At 54.1% G+C, this 16,814-nt stretch overlaps 2 protein-coding genes across 2 annotated transcripts; one reads left to right on the forward strand and one right to left on the reverse strand.

The window, feature by feature from the left end:
- The first annotated feature begins 109 nt into the window (after positions 1–109).
- PITX3 (paired like homeodomain 3) lies at positions 110–11,660 on the forward strand. The gene is made up of 4 exons (XM_080823171.1): positions 110–404; positions 9,245–9,374; positions 9,550–9,752; positions 10,308–11,660. The coding sequence occupies exons 2-4, from the start codon at positions 9,257–9,259 to the stop codon at positions 10,893–10,895; spliced, it is 909 nt and encodes a 302-aa protein (XP_080679297.1). The 5' UTR covers positions 110–404; positions 9,245–9,256; the 3' UTR covers positions 10,896–11,660.
- On the reverse strand, positions 11,233–15,327 carry ELOVL3 (ELOVL fatty acid elongase 3). Its single transcript, XM_080823172.1, has 4 exons — positions 15,021–15,327; positions 13,628–13,759; positions 12,837–12,988; positions 11,233–12,578 (listed from the first exon to the last, which is right to left on the reverse strand). Exons 1-4 carry the CDS (start codon positions 15,119–15,121, stop codon positions 12,151–12,153), a joined length of 813 nt encoding a protein of 270 aa, XP_080679298.1. The 5' UTR covers positions 15,122–15,327; the 3' UTR covers positions 11,233–12,150.
- Between the last annotated feature and the right edge of the window lie 1,487 nt (positions 15,328–16,814).

A 16,814-nucleotide genomic window follows, 5' to 3' on the forward strand; every position in this document is an offset into this window, starting at 1 on the left:
CAGATGCTAAGGCGAGCCTTCGATTGGCCAAGGGGCGGGTTTCTTGGCGGCGCGCCGGCCGGACCCCTCCCCCGAAGGCGGGGCCTGAAAATTCACAGCTGGAAAGGGTGGAGCCCGGGCGGCGCAGCTGGAAGGGGGCGGGGCCCGACGCTCCAGGCTTGCCGCGGCGGGCTGGGGGCGCCCTGGGCTGCCATAAAGTGAATGGGCGCCGGCGGGGGGTGGCAGTCCGCCGCTAGGCTCACTCTCTCTCTCTGCGAGTCCGAGAGCGCCGGAGCAGAGCGGCGGTCCGGGCGCAGGGGGGCGGCCCCCACCCCGGCCGGGTGCCCGGCCCCTGGCCCCTGCCTGCCCTCCAGACTGCCGCCGCCGCCGCCGCTGCCGGGAGTCTGCCTGTTGCAGGACTCACTGTGAGTGCTCGACCATGCGGGGACAGGGGCTCATGGGGCCGAGGGGCCACGACCGAACTTCGGGATCCCCAAAACAGGACCTGGGTGGCTGAACTGGGGAACGGTGCCTGGGGAACGGGTCTAGACTGGGAGGGCATACTGCAGACCCGGGGCCGGGACTTAGGAAAACGAAAACTCAGCGTCGGGACTCGGGGGACAGACAAGAGGGAGACTCAAGGGATCCAGAGGGAAGCCGGAGACATGAAGCCAGGACAGGAGCTCCGCGAAGCAAGGAGTAGAGTCGGGAAATCATTACCAGAAAGCGCCCTGGAATTCGGGGGCGCGGGGCAGGCAGCCAGGGAGCGAAAGGGGTTGCCGAGGCCCTGGCCAGCGGGGGGAGCTGGCGGCGGCCGCACAGCGTGAGGGCAGTTGGCCGCTCCGAACGCCCCTCGTCCAGGGCTCAGATTCTAGGGGCTACGAGCAGGGGTGAGTCTGGTCGCACACGCTTCTCTTCCCCGCCGCTTCGCAGTTTGGATAGGAGCCGTGTTGTGGAAGCCTGGCAGCGACCGGGTCAGATGGCCGCTGTGCGGGTGGCAGGGCCGAAGCGGGGCAGCCCCAGTGACTAGGCGGCGGGGCTGGCATGTCGGGCTTGGGGTGACAGGGTTCGGATGGGTCTCGGCCTGGAGCCGCATGGAATTGGACGGAATGTCCGCAGCGCGCGGGGCTCAGAGCGGACAGAATGTCCGGGGAGGCTAGGTGGGTCTCTCCGGAGCAGGCGCTGTGTCCGGCAAAGGCGGACAGAATGTCCCTGGCCGAGTGGCATGTCTATGTATCGGGCCGCGCCTTGTCCAGCTGCGTGTGTAGTGGGGTTCGCTGTGGTGGGTCGCCTCAAATGCCAGCTCACACTTTGCAAACTACTTTCTGCTCCTAGGGGCTGCGGGATGGGGGTGAGAGGGTGCTGGGAGCACCCGAGTGAGAGTAAAGGCCTGGCCTTGGAGTGCGGTGGCGCTGGAGGACATTCCCTCTCCCACCCAGACTAGATCTGAGCATCACCCCACACATCTAGAATCCAAATTTGAGGAGAGAAAGCCAATGGCAGGACGGCTAGTAGAAGACAAGGGAAGGGGGAAATGAACCACAAGGGCAACGGGAGGGTAAGGAGGAGTCCAACACAAGCCTCCTTGACAGCTTCAGTTTCCTCACAAACTCTCAGGGTCAGCCCCTAATTCCAATACAGCTGATCAGACGGCCCTGGATTCCCACCTGGTTGTCAGCAGGCTAAAGGCTCCTTCCAGGAGCCCAGGCCCAAAGAGAAAACTGCAGCCCTTTAGCAAAGCAAACCCTGTGGTTTTATTTCCCTCTTGGCTCTCTCAACCCCACCAATCCCAACCACCCTGATGGCTGAGAGGAAGGAGGAAGGACACACATGGAATCCAGACTCTGGGGTCAACATGGGGCCTAGAGGGCCCTCCAAGACTGGTTGGGAAGGATGTCTCAGCCCTACCCAACTGTCCCTTTTGTTTTCTCTGTAACTGGGAAAGAGCCCTGATTCCTTTGGACCCATATAGTAACCACCCATGGTGACCCCAACTCTTTAACCAGAGCCCAGTTAAGCTAAAGGGAACAGAGAAAAGAAGAGAGAACTTTCCCAGTCTGTGTAAGTGAGCAAAAAAACTGGGCTGGGGACTGAGTTTTCATGAGATAAATGCAAGCTGATGCATTTAGCAATCAGTAATCTAAACAAGTGGGTCTGAACGTCTCAACCTCCACCCATGAATGATATGTAATATGTATTCCCTACACTCTCACCTCCATTCCTCGGTTTTAAAGTTTGCTTATCACTGCCCAGGACATTGTTTTTCAACCTTTTTTTTTTGGTCCTTGCCCCCTTTTGATAAATATAAAGTTACACCCCAATTACTCTCACCAAATTCTGATACATTTTTCAGCCACTTGTGCTCCCATCACCTTTGAAAAATCACTGAAATTATGGGTGAAATGAAAGTCTCTGAGTCAGGAAAGGAATAGGGAAGGCATTGCAGCTGGTTCCCTGAAGACCTTAGCCCAAAGTTCTGCATCTGTCAAAAAGGCCAAAAAGCAATGGCATTATAATGAAGATGAGTGGAAACAAAAGACAGAACTTTCTCCCATCCTTGCATAAAACCATGTAGCTGAGTGCATGCCGAGTCACTGGCTTTTGGGGAGAATGTTATGGACCTAGAGAAGGGTCAGAGAATGATCCACAGAATGGGGAGTCAGGCTGCTAGAGAGAGCAAACTTCAAAGTTTAGGCCTCTGGAAGGTGAAATAAGATGGAAGTCCACAAATAATGGAAGTCCACAAATAAATAAATGTGTTTGCTCCCCAAATCCTGAAATGGGAGATGAGGGGGCCTCGTAGAACTGGAGGGATGCAAGCTCAAGATGAATAGGAAAATGTACCTTGGCACACAGTGGGCAGCAAACTTTCAGAGCTCCTTTCCAGAGAGGAGGTAGAGGCAGGAAGTGGAAATGGAATCCTTCAGGGCCTGGGAGGATCCGTGCAAGTCAGAACCACAAACAGCTGCTGGGGTAGAGGGGGCAAGGCATGGAAAGAGCTCAGACCCTGGTTTTAGGAGAACTGGATTCGAATCTCTTCAATCCGTGTCATCTTGGACAAATTTATCTTCTTAGAGGTGAAATGAGGATGGATATTCCTGCTACCTGAGGTGCTTGTAAGAGTTAAATGAAATAATGTCTTTGAAAACCCTTTGCAAATGGAGAAGCACCACAGAAGTAAGAAGCATTATTGCTATTATTATGCCCAAACCGTGTAGGTCCCCTGTAACCCCAAAATCGTTGCTTGGAAGGATGGGGTCTCAAGTCTTAGAGAAGCCCAATAGCACCCCCGATCCAGACATGAGAAGATTCTCAATGACAGATGGAACACCCTATACCAAGCTTCCAATGCCAGCCATTACCCCTGCTCCTCTCCAAGAAGAGTTCTAGGGAGCTCCCCTAATGCTTAACTCCAAATATCCTGATCTGATCTCTGCCTGCCTCCTGATCAAGGATGTGAATATGGGCCTGGGACACAGGTCCAGGAGGGGAAAGGTGGGAAGGCTGGAGCTGAGCTGGGGATAGGCATGAGAGAAGGACAGAGCCACCCAAATCTTTTCTTCTCCATTCACTCCAAATGATGCATCCTAGAGTGTGGGGAGGAAGAAGGCAGCTAATCTGAAAGATCCATTAGGTCCTGAGCTTTGGGATTATCTGGAGTGTCTAGCCCATGGTCATGGGCAGGGACCCATGATGAGGATGATGGGAACAGAAAGGGAAAAAAGATAGACAGTGGGGGGAATGAAAACTGCTCTCAAAATTCTCTCTCCTCCTCCATTGTCCTCCTCAAGGCCTCCTTTACATTTTTCAGTTAAGTTCCCCCTTTTCCACCTTTCCCCTGCCCAATCCATTCTGCTCACTACAGCCAAATAAAGGTCTCAGAGATGCTGCTCTTATGTTTCTCCCCTGCCTACGAGCCTCCAGTGACTCCCACTGCTTGGAGTACTGCTTCTCAAAAGAGGAGGATGAGGAGAGCAGGCACGGCAGGAGTAGAAGGGCCATGACATTGCAGGCTAAATGTGGCCCATCTTCCTGGCGGGATGATGTCACTTGAAGATGTGGAGAGAAAACTTTATTTTTTTTAAGATTTTTTATTTATTTATTTGACAGAAATCACAAGTAGGCAGAGAGGCAGGCAGAGAGAGAGGAGGAAGCAGGCTCCCAGCCGAGCAGAGAGCCCGATGTGGGGCTCGATCCCAGGACCCTGAGACCATGACCTGAGCCAAAGGCAGAGGCTTTAACCCACTGAGCCACCCAGGCACCCTGAGAAAACTTTATTTTTATATCAAAATAAATACACTTAAGCATGGAATAGAATACAAAACTTGCTTCAATTTTTAGCATAAGGCTGGAGATCTCAAAGAAATTTCATACTGGTGGCAGCTGCTTGAGGTCATGCTCCCAGTTTCCCTGAGGGATGTTCTTTCTTACTGGTCTTGGGGGGGGGGTTGATGGAAAAGCTGGAGATGCTCTAGCTTAGACTTTATCAAACCTGAAGCACCACCCCATGCCCTTCCCTGGAGGCCCCCTCAACCTGACCTGTTTTCCTCCGATGCTCTCCCATTGCCCACACCGAGACCCTCGCCACGTTAGACTGCCTGTTGCCCTCAGAACCTGCCAGCTCATTCCCAGTAGTGCCCTATTATTTAGAAACCTCTGCTCCTTCTCTGCCTCCCCAGTTCCCAGCTCTGCCATGTGCTACATTCTCTGAGTCCCATAACTTGATACCACCTTACATGGGCTTCCATCTCTTTGACCTCCCCCCAGTGTGAGAATTAGGCCTACTTAGCCCATCATTGTCTATCCTGTTTGCCTCCCCAGACTGTAGGCTCCTAGAAATTAGGATCTGTGCCTTACCATCCTTAGGGATCTGTCCTAGCACCTAATACTTGCTGAAGGAAAGAAGGAAGGAAGGGGAATGGTGGATGTGGGGGCCCATTTCTCTGATCCCTAATTTACCCCTTGCTAAATTAACTCCATCAAATCATCGCTGCCTCCGCTCAAGTCTTAGGGTTTCCTCTTGGGTCTGTGACCTTTGTCTACAGCTGTCTGATTTGCTCGCATTTGCTCACGGCAGCTCAGCAGACCAGACAGGTTGGGTCCTCAGCATCCCTAATGAACTAAAGGGCCTTACTTCAGACCCAGGTTTCTAGCTGGGCTCCATGCTAGCTAAGGACCCTGGTTTATATTCTATTACCAACTTGCTACTTGCTGAACTGAGCCACAGTGCCACAACTCTATCCCTTCCATCTTTCAGGGTTTTCTCCCATCTCAGTGCTGGGGAACACCTCGTGCCCGGGCATCATCATTGCAACTGCTTGGGGGCTCTCTGGCTGAGGCCCTGATTTGCCCCTTTGGTATCAGGGCGAAAGTGGGTGCACATGGCTGTTGTCTTCTTGCCATGAGCTTGGGTCACTTGGAAACCATGACCGCCTCTCTCTGACCTCTCTAACCTGGGATAACCTGTGCTCTCCACTTTAATATATCTTGAATATTTTGTTCTCGCTGTGGTCCATGATAGGCTTCCTGTAATCCCAGGCTGTACTTCAGAATCAGAGCACACCTGCAGGTCCTTTCTTCTTCCCAGGGTGGGACTTGTCACCCTGACAGTGTGGAGCCTCGCCCATATATCCCCAGTAGGGTGTGTCAGGGAGGCTGGAGGGGGGACCAGCAGCCCCTCCCAGAGCCGGACTCAGCCCCCCTCTTATCTCTTGACTCTCTCTGGTCCTGCCTGGTGTTTCCTACCAGCATCCAATCCTGCAGCTTCCAGACCTACTGCTTGTCCCTGTCCACTGAGTGAGGAGAAGCCCCTGGCCTCAGTCCCAACGCCCCAGCTTCCTGACCTCTAACAGTTTGGGGGAGCTTAATCCTCAGCCAGCCTGTCTCCAGCTCAGACAACAGCCTGGCGCCCCCAGCCTTTGCCTGGCTAGCCCACCCGGACGCGAGTCTGTGGGAGGCCTGTGCCCCCACTGTCTAGCTCTCTGTTGCCTGCCTGGCTGTGGTGCTCTTGCCTTTTCAGTTTCACAGGCAGGACTCTTCTCGGCCTCCACCCCTCTTTCCACTAGTCCCACACTTGTCAAGAGCCTGAAGGTTTCCTTCTTGCCTTTACCAGTGGCCTTCTTGTAACTTGGCTTCGGTTACTCTGCCCATTTTGCTATTACTTTATTGGCTGGGCCCTCCTTTATGTTCAGGGCAGAGTAGTCACAAGGCACCTTTGCATCCCACTCTCAAATCCAACATACTTGCCTTTTTTCACCAGAGGAAATCTTCACTGGGTGATACAGGATCTCAGAAGGTAAACTCAAGCAAGGGCAGAGACAAGGATGAGATCCAATTTACCACTCTATCCTCAGCGCCTTACTCAATGCCCAGCTCATAGACGGCACCAAAGAGACATCTGCTCCATGAATGGCGGGGGGCAGGGAAGCAACTTGGATAGAGTTTTGTCCACATTCATCTTTACATTATGTAATTACATTATGCATTTTTTTAAACCTTCTAACAGTACTAGAGGTAGGTAGGGAAGGGAGTATGATCTCCATTTTAGAGATGACGAAATATGTCCAGAGAGGTAAAGTACTTTGTCAAGAACAAAGAGCTAGTAAGTTGGGGAGCCAGGACATGGACCCAAATCTTTTGTCCCCAAACCTAATTTCTTCTGGCTATTCCAGATTGTTTTCCTATGAGGGTCCTGGGCAGTTTCCACCCTCTACCTCCAAGCCATCCTCTTCCCTCAGACTTCTCCCCACCCAGGGAAACAGACTCTATACTCAGGGGAGTAGCGACCACTCCCCTGGCCCCTTTGGCCTCCTCCTCCCCCACAGAGTCCTTAGTTCTGGGACTGAGATCTGAGGTTCAGAGGGGCCAGGAAGGAGGGGGGGGGTGGAGAGTAATGGCGAGCTCCAAAACAGCCAAGGCAGCTGTCCCTGTCACAGAGAGAGGAGACTGTGTGACGGTGTGGGTCTGTCTGCCTGAATGTGGGAGCGCATGTGTGGGAGAGTATGTGTTTGTATGCCTCTAGCTCCAAGTCCAAGTGCTTATTTTGTCTGAGTGGGGGCTCGTGTGTGTCTGCATGTGTGTCTGTCTGTCTCGAAATACACAGCCTGAACTCTGCTTTCTCGGCCTCATCTCTTACTCTGGCCCTTATCTCTCTTCACCCTGCCTTCCTCTGCTGCAATGGAGGGTGAAACGGAGACACAGGTATGGAATGCTGGGGGAAGGGAAGTTTGGAATACTGGAGTTCTGGAGCCAAGGCAGACTGGAAAGAAAGGCACTGGTGGGATTTAGTTTTCCCTACAGGTGAACCAAATCGTCCCTCTTTTCCTGGCGGTGTTGTTCCCATGGCCTCTGGAGAAGCCAGGGGGATAGCCTGCATTTTGAGAGCACCTTGGGTATAAAGTAAGAGGAGACTTCAGAGCCCCCCTTTTTCCAGCTCTCAGTTCTAAGCCTTTTGAGCTCCTTGGGAAGAACTACTAGTCAAGGCTGCCACAGGTCTCACCCAAGGGTATCTCCCTTCTCTCAGAGCATCCCTGGGTCAGCCCCAAGCCTCTGACTCCTGACCTTAGACCTGGAAGGGGAGGGGAGCTGAGTATCCCCCACCCCTAGCCTGACTTCTCTCCTTCCCTGTTCCCTTCAGTCCTCCCTCTCCAACCCTCAGAAAAAGTCCAAGTCTAGGCCCCACCCCTCTCCCTGCAAACAGAACAGGGACTGCTTCTCAACCTCCTGCCTTGACCTCTGTTGCACCCCCAATCTCACTTGAGAGGTTGGGGGGGCAGCTGTCCTCCTTCAGCTGGTTGACGGGTGCATTTCCATGTGCAAATACAGGCCGATGCCCATCTGTGTCTCCCAGAGAGAGGCTCCTTATAAATTCAGAACAGCCAAGTGACACACATCTCAATCTAGGCTAATCCGCCACATTAATGCCACCCTGCACAGCCTGGATCAAGTCCCTGTTAATAGAGAGGCAGATGGACCCCTCCTACCCAGCTCTTCACCCCTGTTCCTCTGTCCCTAACCTCCTTTGGTTCTCCTCTGACCCAGAGGAGTCTGTCCAGACTTCCCAAGCCTCACTAGTGCCCCTTTTTCTTCCTCCCACCAGGGGGGGCTTGGGAGAGCCAGCAGCAAGGGGAACCTGCTGGGGAGACTTGGAGAGGGAGCTGGGCCATCTCCTGGGCCATGTCAAGCAAGGTTTGGGATAGGGAATAAGGGCAGGAAGGTGGCTTTAAGAAGCTCACATTTGCTCCTGGGAGCGGGGAGGTAGGAGTGCTGGTGGAGGCTCTAGTAGGAGTGTGATGTGTGTCTGCACAGACACAGAGGCAGACGAGGCCAGGACACCTAGGGATTTTCAAACTTGTTTTTGATCCCGGAACCCTTTCTTCAAATGCTATCTCTCTAGAAAGCATAAACAAAACAGGCCAAAGCAGGACTGCCCTGGTTGAAGCAGACCCATGCAAGGCCAAGCTAGACTTCTATCCCTGAGGCTGGCCCCAATTTCCAGTCCCTGAGGGGATTTCTGAGTAGGGCCCCCCAGGAACACAATTTGAAAAAGCAAATGAAGAAAAAGCAGTAGCTTACGAGTTTCCCAGACCTGGTTCAGATCCCAGCTTCACCATGCACAAGCTCTGTGAACTTAGTGGTAACTTCAAGTCTGTTCCCTCACCTGAACAAGGGTGATATTTAAGATAGATGCATTCTTGTGAGGAGAGAAATAACGAGGCAAAGGCCCATAGTAAGTATTCATAAATAATAGCAGTTACTATCTGTATGCGAGACATATTGGGCCTGGTTCAAAAATCAAATCTGTCCCACTGGAGAGTAACAGAGGTTTGGGCTATGTTCAGGTGTGATCAGCTGAGGGGCAGGTGTGAGTTTGTGGGGATACTGGACATACATGTGAGAAGGAACTGAAGTTTTGGAAGATGTGGTGTGCAATATCGTGGTTTTCCATGCAATAGCATGGTTTTCCTTAGCGGATTCAAGAAGTGTCTATTGCACACCAACTGGGCACCAGGCAGAGTTCTAGCTAGGTGCCCAGCAGTGAACAAAATACAGTCTGTGTGCATGTCTGTGCATAATGCCCCTGGGAATACCCCCTTCTCCCCTTAGCTGCTATTTCCCTATTCTGTCCTAGGGTACCCCACAGAGGGGTAGCTTTATGTCGGTAGCTGAGAAAGGGGCAGTGAACTTGAGGGGAAGCACTACTGGGAACCGGTTAATTGCGAGATTTTATCCCCATCCACCTGATCTGTGTCTTGTCTCCTTCCAGAGCCCTCCCTCCATGGAGTTCGGCCTGCTCAGCGAGGCGGAGGCCCGGAGCCCGGCCCTCTCGCTGTCAGATGCGGGCACTCCCCACCCACCCCTCCCAGAACACAGCTGCAAGGGCCAAGAGCACAGCGGTGAGCGCACCCCCTACTGGGGGTAGGGGAGATAACAGTTCAATCCCTCCTGGGGGTGACATCTGGCAATGGGGGAAGGCCGGGTGGGAGTGAGCGGTCAGTGGAGAAGGTCCTGGAGCCGCAGAATCCGCGCAGGCCTGGGCGCCCTGTGACCTGCCCCCACCTCGGCCCCCAGACTCGGAGAAGGCCTCGGCTTCGCTGCCCGGCGGCTCCCCCGAAGACGGCTCGCTGAAGAAGAAGCAGCGGCGGCAGCGCACCCACTTCACCAGCCAGCAGCTGCAGGAACTGGAGGCGACCTTCCAGAGGAACCGCTACCCCGACATGAGCACGCGCGAAGAGATCGCGGTGTGGACCAACCTCACCGAGGCCCGCGTGCGGGTACGGCTCTCCCAAACCTGAGCCCTCCACTACACGCCCGCCCCCGCCCCCCTTCCCCCTCCAGCCCGGGCTTCCTTCTCAGCCGCCGCTCAGCGAGCAGCCCTGGAGCCCCCAGCCGGCGCTCCCGCCCTGATTGCCTACCCTCGGCCCCACATCCGACGGGCCCCTGCCTCGGTCTGCTGCCCCGCACAGCCTCCTTTGCACTAGCCTCCGGCCTCTGCTCCGCCTCCATCCACCCTGTAGCTCCAGGCCGCTCGTTCCTTCTCCCCCAGCACTGTCTCCCGTGCTCTTCTTCACTCCTCCTCGACTCTATCCTACGTGCCCCCGCCCCAGACCCTATCGCCCTGACTCAGTCCTGTCGCCCACTCCTGTTCTCAGCACCCGGACTCGGTGCGCTCCTTCCACCCCCAGCCTGGCTGCCCCACTTCCGTTTCGTTTCTCCTCGGCACGGTCCCGGCCCGAACTCCGGGCTCTGTGACCCAGCCGCAGCCGCGTGGACCCGGGCCGGCCCCCCACCCGGCTCCGGCCCTGACAGCCTTTCTCCAACGCCCGCAGGTGTGGTTCAAGAACCGGCGCGCCAAGTGGCGGAAGCGCGAGCGCAGCCAGCAGGCGGAGCTGTGCAAGGGCGGCTTCGCCGCGCCACTCGGGGGGCTAGTGCCGCCCTACGAGGAGGTGTACCCCGGCTACTCGTACGGCAATTGGCCACCCAAGGCGCTCGGCCCGCCGCTCGCCGCAAAGACCTTCCCGTTCGCCTTCAACTCGGTCAATGTGGGGCCTCTGGCTTCGCAGCCCGTCTTCTCGCCACCCAGCTCCATCGCCGCCTCCATGGTGCCCTCGGCCGCAGCCGCCCCGGGCGCCGTGCCAGGGCCCGGGGCTCTGCAGGGCCTGGGCGGGGGGCCCCCCGGGCTGGCTCCGGCCGCAGTGTCCTCCGGGGCAGTGTCCTGCCCTTACGCCTCGGCCGCTGCAGCCGCAGCTGCAGCCGCCTCCTCCCCCTACGTATATCGGGACCCGTGTAACTCGAGTCTGGCCAGCCTGAGGCTCAAGGCCAAACAGCACGCTTCTTTCAGCTATCCCGCCGTGCCCGGGCCGCCCCCGGCCGCCAACCTCAGTCCGTGCCAGTACGCCGTGGAACGGCCCGTATGAATGGCCCGGTCCGTCTACCATCCCCGAGGGCGGGGGCGAGAATTCACAGCCTCCCCCGACTGGGGTCGTCTTGACTGGCTTGCCCCTACCCCGGGGTCTGAGAGGGGTGCTGGGGCAGCTCGGGGAGGGGGGCGCGGCCAGCTCAGGAGAGAGACTACCCGCTGCCGACCCTGAGGGGTCGACTGGGCCCTACACACCCTACACATAGTCCACGCCCCTGGGACTAAGGCCAGGAACAGGGACCAGTTCCCCGGGGGCCAATTGACCCTTGGCCCACCCCGCCTTCTCCAGACTCCCCTCCCCCATTTTCAAAGATAAACGAAATAAACGTGCGCGGACTGCCAAAGGTCTGATGATTCAGAGTTGCGGTTGAGCTCCCGCCCCTCATGCTACCCCATGTCTAAAGGAGTGCACAGGAAAGAAGTGAGGGCTTCAGTCCCCTCTCAGCTCCCAGCACCGGGATGGGGCAACTGGGAGATTCCTGGAGCAAAGTGGGGCACGTGCCCTGCGTGCGAATATGTAAGTGTGATTTAGGGACTAGCTACTTGGCTGGCGTTGGCCAAAGCTGGTGCTGCGGCGCCACCTCGTGGTCTCATGGAGGATAACGAAGTTCTGGTCAGGAACCCTCACTTGCGGGTGTCGATTCTGCAACTTAGGAAGCTTATGACCTTAGATAAGTTACACCGCCTTTCTGCACCTGTTTCTCACTGTTCCTATGAGGGGCTTGGGTCTCTAATAGCAATAAAATTCTGGTCTGTAACAGACATTTATTAAGTGCCTACTAGGCCTAGAATTCTTATTGTCTGCATGTGTGTGCCTCTCATCTTTCCACACAACTTCTTAGGCTTCTCAGTGATCACCCTGCTGCCAGCAGCCCTTTCCCGTCACAGCAGTCCTCTTCCCCCAAATCTCAAAACCCCAGAAGACTTGTTGAAATCTTTAATTTAAAAATGGAGCAAGAGGAAGATTTCTGGATAGAAATATAAATAACTCAGCTCTGGGGATCCTCCTCAGTTCTACCACCATCCCAGGGCTTGCTTGGCCTTCACATTAAAAATGGAAACATCAAAGTACTAGATTACACCCCACCCACGGCTGACACTTCTTGCCTGTTATAACTTCCTGCCACCTTGGAGCACAGATCCCATGGGAAAAACCATGCAGGGAAGGCCTCCTAATTATTCTCCCAAACCTAAGATCAACTCCTTGGTGCCGTGGCAGAGAGAGAGCCTGGGACTCCTTTTTCTCCAGCTTTTCACTGGCTCTTGGTCTTGGCTTTGACTTTGGGCACTATGTAGGTTTGGTGGAAGAAATGGGCAAAGAGGATGAAATAGGTCGTATACAAGACAAGGGACCAGAAACAGTGTTCCATTGTGGTGTGGCATCCCTGTTCCTGTCTCCAGATGTAAGTTAGGATGCCAACAACTGCTCCCATAAACATCTGTAGGATCTGCAGGCTGGTGATGAGCATAGGTAACCATGTGGGGGACTTCAGTTTGGCAGCCCTCAGAGTGTAGTAGATGTACATGATGGCATGCACACCGTAGTTCATGGTCATGAACCAGCCTCCTGCAGACACCTTGTTCTTGTATCCAAAGCTCGTATACACTAGCACTGAGCTGTGGTGGTACCAGTGCACAAAGATGAGTGGTCGCTTACGCAGGATGATGAAGGCCGTGTCTCCTGGGAAATGGAAAGTCATAGCTGGCTTACCACCCAGTGTTGGGACCACCCTCCCTGATGGATATAGGGACACAGGGGGAATTCTCAGGGCATGGAGAAGGGTCTTTGTAGCAAATAATTTAAAGAGGGGCTTGGGTAAGAGGTGTTGTTAGGACCCAGGGGTGGGGAAGGGATTCTCCGTGTAATGAGAGAGGTAGGGGAGCCCTGAGGAGGGATGCAGTTGACTGGGCACCAGAGAGACAAAGCCTTGCCACTCACCAAGTTCAATAACCTTGCTGAGAACAAAGAGACAGGACCAGAATCCGATTACGGGAGTGCTGGCAGAGTTGGAGAAGCACACAGTTTTCTTTAGGCTCCCCCTAAGTACCAGGGTAGCCATATAGCCCCATGTCCTCAGTGCCCCCAGGATACTGAAATGGGACAGAGGAAAAGGGTGTAAGGGTCATCCCCAGACATCAATTCACCCTTCTCCCTTGGCCTGGCAGGTCACTGCCTCAAGCTCCACCATTTACCCCCTTCCAGCAGAATGGCTCACAGCTTCTGAGATCCTGGGGCCAGGATCCAACCAGTAATCTAGAGGAGATGAGGGCTGGGGAAGGACCAGGGAATGCTGGAGGATGGGACTGAAAGTTGAGTTAGGGACTAGGGTTACTGGGATGGGTAGGAACCTGGGAGGGGATGGGGGATGAAATCTGGGAAGGAGGGGCTAGAGAAGTTATTAGAAGGTATTGGGAGAGGGTGTTAGATGCTGAGAGCATTAGAGGCTGGAGAAAATTGTTAAAAGTACAGACTCCATGAGCACAAGTGGATTCATGAAAGAGAGAGCAGAGGTTGCCAGTATGGGGCCTGGGGAAGAAGGAAAGCAGGGTAATATGGGAGGAGGATGGAAGCTGGGGAAGGAGCTGGAGCTGAGGGAATGGGTTAGGGAGAGAGTTAGAGGGAAACTTGGGGCATTAACTCACTTGGGGTTTCTAGAAAGCTTTTAGGGATAGAATGAGGATCTAGGGTCTAAAGGATAGGCAAGGAGTGGAGATGGGGGGGGGTCTTACCTGAAGATTGCAAGGCCGAGGGACCAAAGGGTGAGAGGCCCCTGCAAGTTGAAGCCCTTCCGTGCCTTCATGTAGTTCTGCCCCACAAAGATGAGCAGCAGGTAGACCAGAGCTATGGGGAATGAGGTTGCCCTGGCAGGCAGAAGGCAGAGGGGATGGGCTTATGGGTGGGTCCTGGTTAGAGGAATGCCCACTCATCTCTCAGGGTCAGTGCTCTGGGTTGGAGTCCTAACTCTGCCACTTACCAGCTGTGTGACTTTGGAAAAAAAGCTACTTAGTTCTCTGAGCCTCATTTTCCTTATTATAAAGGAGAAATAACATTCCCTGACAGTGTTAAGGTATATAAAGTACCTAGCACAGGGCTGGGGCTGTGTTCAGGTTTCTGTGATTACTGCTCTCAGTGGAATTGTGAGTGGGTGACAACTACATGTCTAGAACCAACCCAGGACTCTGGCGTTTAGAAGAATGTGGCAATAGTTTCTGCCTGTTTGGGTCATGGCAAATTGTCAGTCGACAAACTGACAAAAGTCAGTCCACAAACACCTCTGAGGAGCTTTAGGGCAAAGTCAAAGAGACTGGGGAAATCCTGAAAGGGGTTCCCAACTGTGTCTCCTTTTCCACAGCGGGGGACAATGGAGCATTTGGGGAACAATGTGATAATTGTGAAGTGCTGGTGTCCTGGTGTCCCTGGGCACCAGCACTATGACCGCACACCTGCACACACAGCCACAAAGGACAGAGGAGAGTCGTTCTAGAAGGTGGAGGGGAGGAGGAGTTCAGATCAGCCCCTTCCTCAGAGATCATATCTCACTCCCCTCTTTCCCTTCAGTTTCCATCTCCTACTTTCCTCAACCCATTTTCTTCCTTTCTCCCTCCCTTCCATCCTGTCTCTTCCTCTCTCATTCTTTCTTTCCTCCAGATCTAATCTCTGAGATGTCACGCTAACTGCACCTTGGACAACAGGGATATGGAGACAGTACAGGGGAGCCCCACACCTTTGCTCTTTAAGAAAACCGTAGCAGGGGTGCCTGGGTGGCCCAGTTGCTTAAGCGTCTGCCTTCAGCTTGGGTCATGATCCCAGAATCCTGGGATCGAGTCCCACATCGGACTCCCTTCATTGAGGAGCCTGCTTCTCCCTCTCCCTCTGCCCCACCCCCTGCTCATGCTGTCTCTCTCTCTCAGATAAATAAATGAAATCTTAAAAAAAAAAAAAAAAAAAAGGAGGAGGAGGAAGAAAAGAAAAGAGGAGGAAAAAAAAAGAAAAGAAAACAAAACAAAAACAAAGAAAATCATTGCAGGCACCCAGTATCTCCTCCCTCACCCCAACCCTCCCCAAATAGCAGTCGTTAAGGTCAGGACCCTGGCACTGCCCTTCGCCTTCCCCAGGTCTCACCAGTACTCCTCCAAAAGGGGCCTCATGTCCCAGAACAGCTCGAAGTTGTAAGGCTCCAACAACTGCTCTGTTCCGTCCGAGGCATTCATGGCTGTGACCATTTAGTTCTGCAGATGCCGAGGTCCGGAGCTTGAGAAGCTGGGCTAGAGGTTAAGGGCACCGAGGATGGAGCGAACTTTGGGGCAGGACAAAACGCACGCGGGACCCCAGGAACTCCGCGGCCAGCGAGGAGCGTCAGATTCAGGCACGTGGGCCACACTCAGACAACTTCCATCGCCGCGGCCACTGCGGTTTATGAAGCTGGATTGCAAAACTGCGGGCGCCGGGTGGGAGGGTGGGGGTACCGCGGCCCCTCCCAAGGCCAGGCAGTTATCCAATCTCGACTAAGATACGCCCCTGTCCTGCAACTCGCTCTCTGATTGGTCATCCTCAAGGGCACCTCCCCCAGGGGTTTCTCACAGCCAAACCCAAACGCCTGTGACAGGATCCCACCATGCCCACTTTCCCATCCTTTTCTCCCACACCTCCATGCCCACCTGCTTGGCTTAGCGCCTGTGGCCTTGCCGGTACCCGGACGTACCCATACCCTTTGCCTCAGTTCGCTTTAATCCTGACCTACTTGGCAGTGAGGAGTCAGTGGAGATGTCCTCAGCCTCTGATGCCTGCGTTCAGTAATTCGGGTGTCAGTTTCCCGCCTCCCTGAGTCCCTGGGGAACCCAGACCCCGGATGAAGATGAATCTCCCCTTAGTCCCATCTGCCCTCTTCAGGTCTGTGATTGTAGTGGAAAGGAGATACTTTTAATTTTTTTTTTTTTTGAAGATTTTATTTATTGGGGCGCCTGGGTGGCTCAGTCTGCCTTCAGCTCAGGTCATGATCCCGGCGGCCTGGGACGAGTCCCGCATCAGGATCCCTGCTCAGCGGGAAAAGCCTGCTTCTCCCTCTCCCATTTCCCCTGCTTGTGTTCCCTCTCTCACACTCTATCTCTCTCTCTCTGCCAAATAAATAATTAATCTTTAAAAGAAAATAAAGATTTTATTTACTTATTTGACAGAGAGAGAGAGAATGAGTGGTGGGAGTGCTATCTGAGTGACCTTCAAGTGTATCCCTTTGTCCCTGTACTTCACCTCTCACGTGGTGATTATCTTAATCATGTTAACCGATCGCAACACCTCCTTCGCTAATACAGTGCTTCTCTCTCTTCACTGCGTTAGAATTGGAAAGGAACTCCCAAACCTGGCTGATTGTGACATTCTTGAGTCCCAATCCCAGAGTTTCAGACCCAGTAGGTGGTCCCAGACTGTATTTTGGAAACCATCATTGCCCTCTCATCTAAAACCTACAATGGAGGGGCGCCTGGGTGGCTCAGTTGGTTAAGCGTCTGCCTTAGGCTCAGGTCATGATCCCAGGGTCCTGGCCTGGAATGGAGCCCCATGTCGGGCTTCCCTGCTCAGCAGGGAGCCTGCTTCTCTCTCTCCCTCTGCCCCTCCTCCTGCTCTCCTCATGCTCTCTAATAAATAAATAAAATCTTTAATAAAATAACATCTAAATTGGATCATGCTGCTTTCCTGCTTCAAACCCTTCAGTGGCTCTCCCCGCCCCCCAAAAAATTTTATTCATTTATTTGAGAGGGAGAGAGGAGAGAGAAAAAGAGCACACATGCAAGAGGAAGGTCACACAAGTGGGGGAAGGTAGACCCGAAGGTAGGCACAACCAACTGAACCACGCAGGCGCCCCCTTCAGTGGCTCTTGACTGCTTCATGCGTAGGCTGACACTCAGAAAGTGCTGGGTGCAT

Source organism: Martes martes, assembly GCF_963455335.1.
Source record: "Martes martes genome assembly, chromosome: 14".
NCBI lineage: Eukaryota > Metazoa > Chordata > Mammalia > Carnivora > Mustelidae > Martes > Martes martes.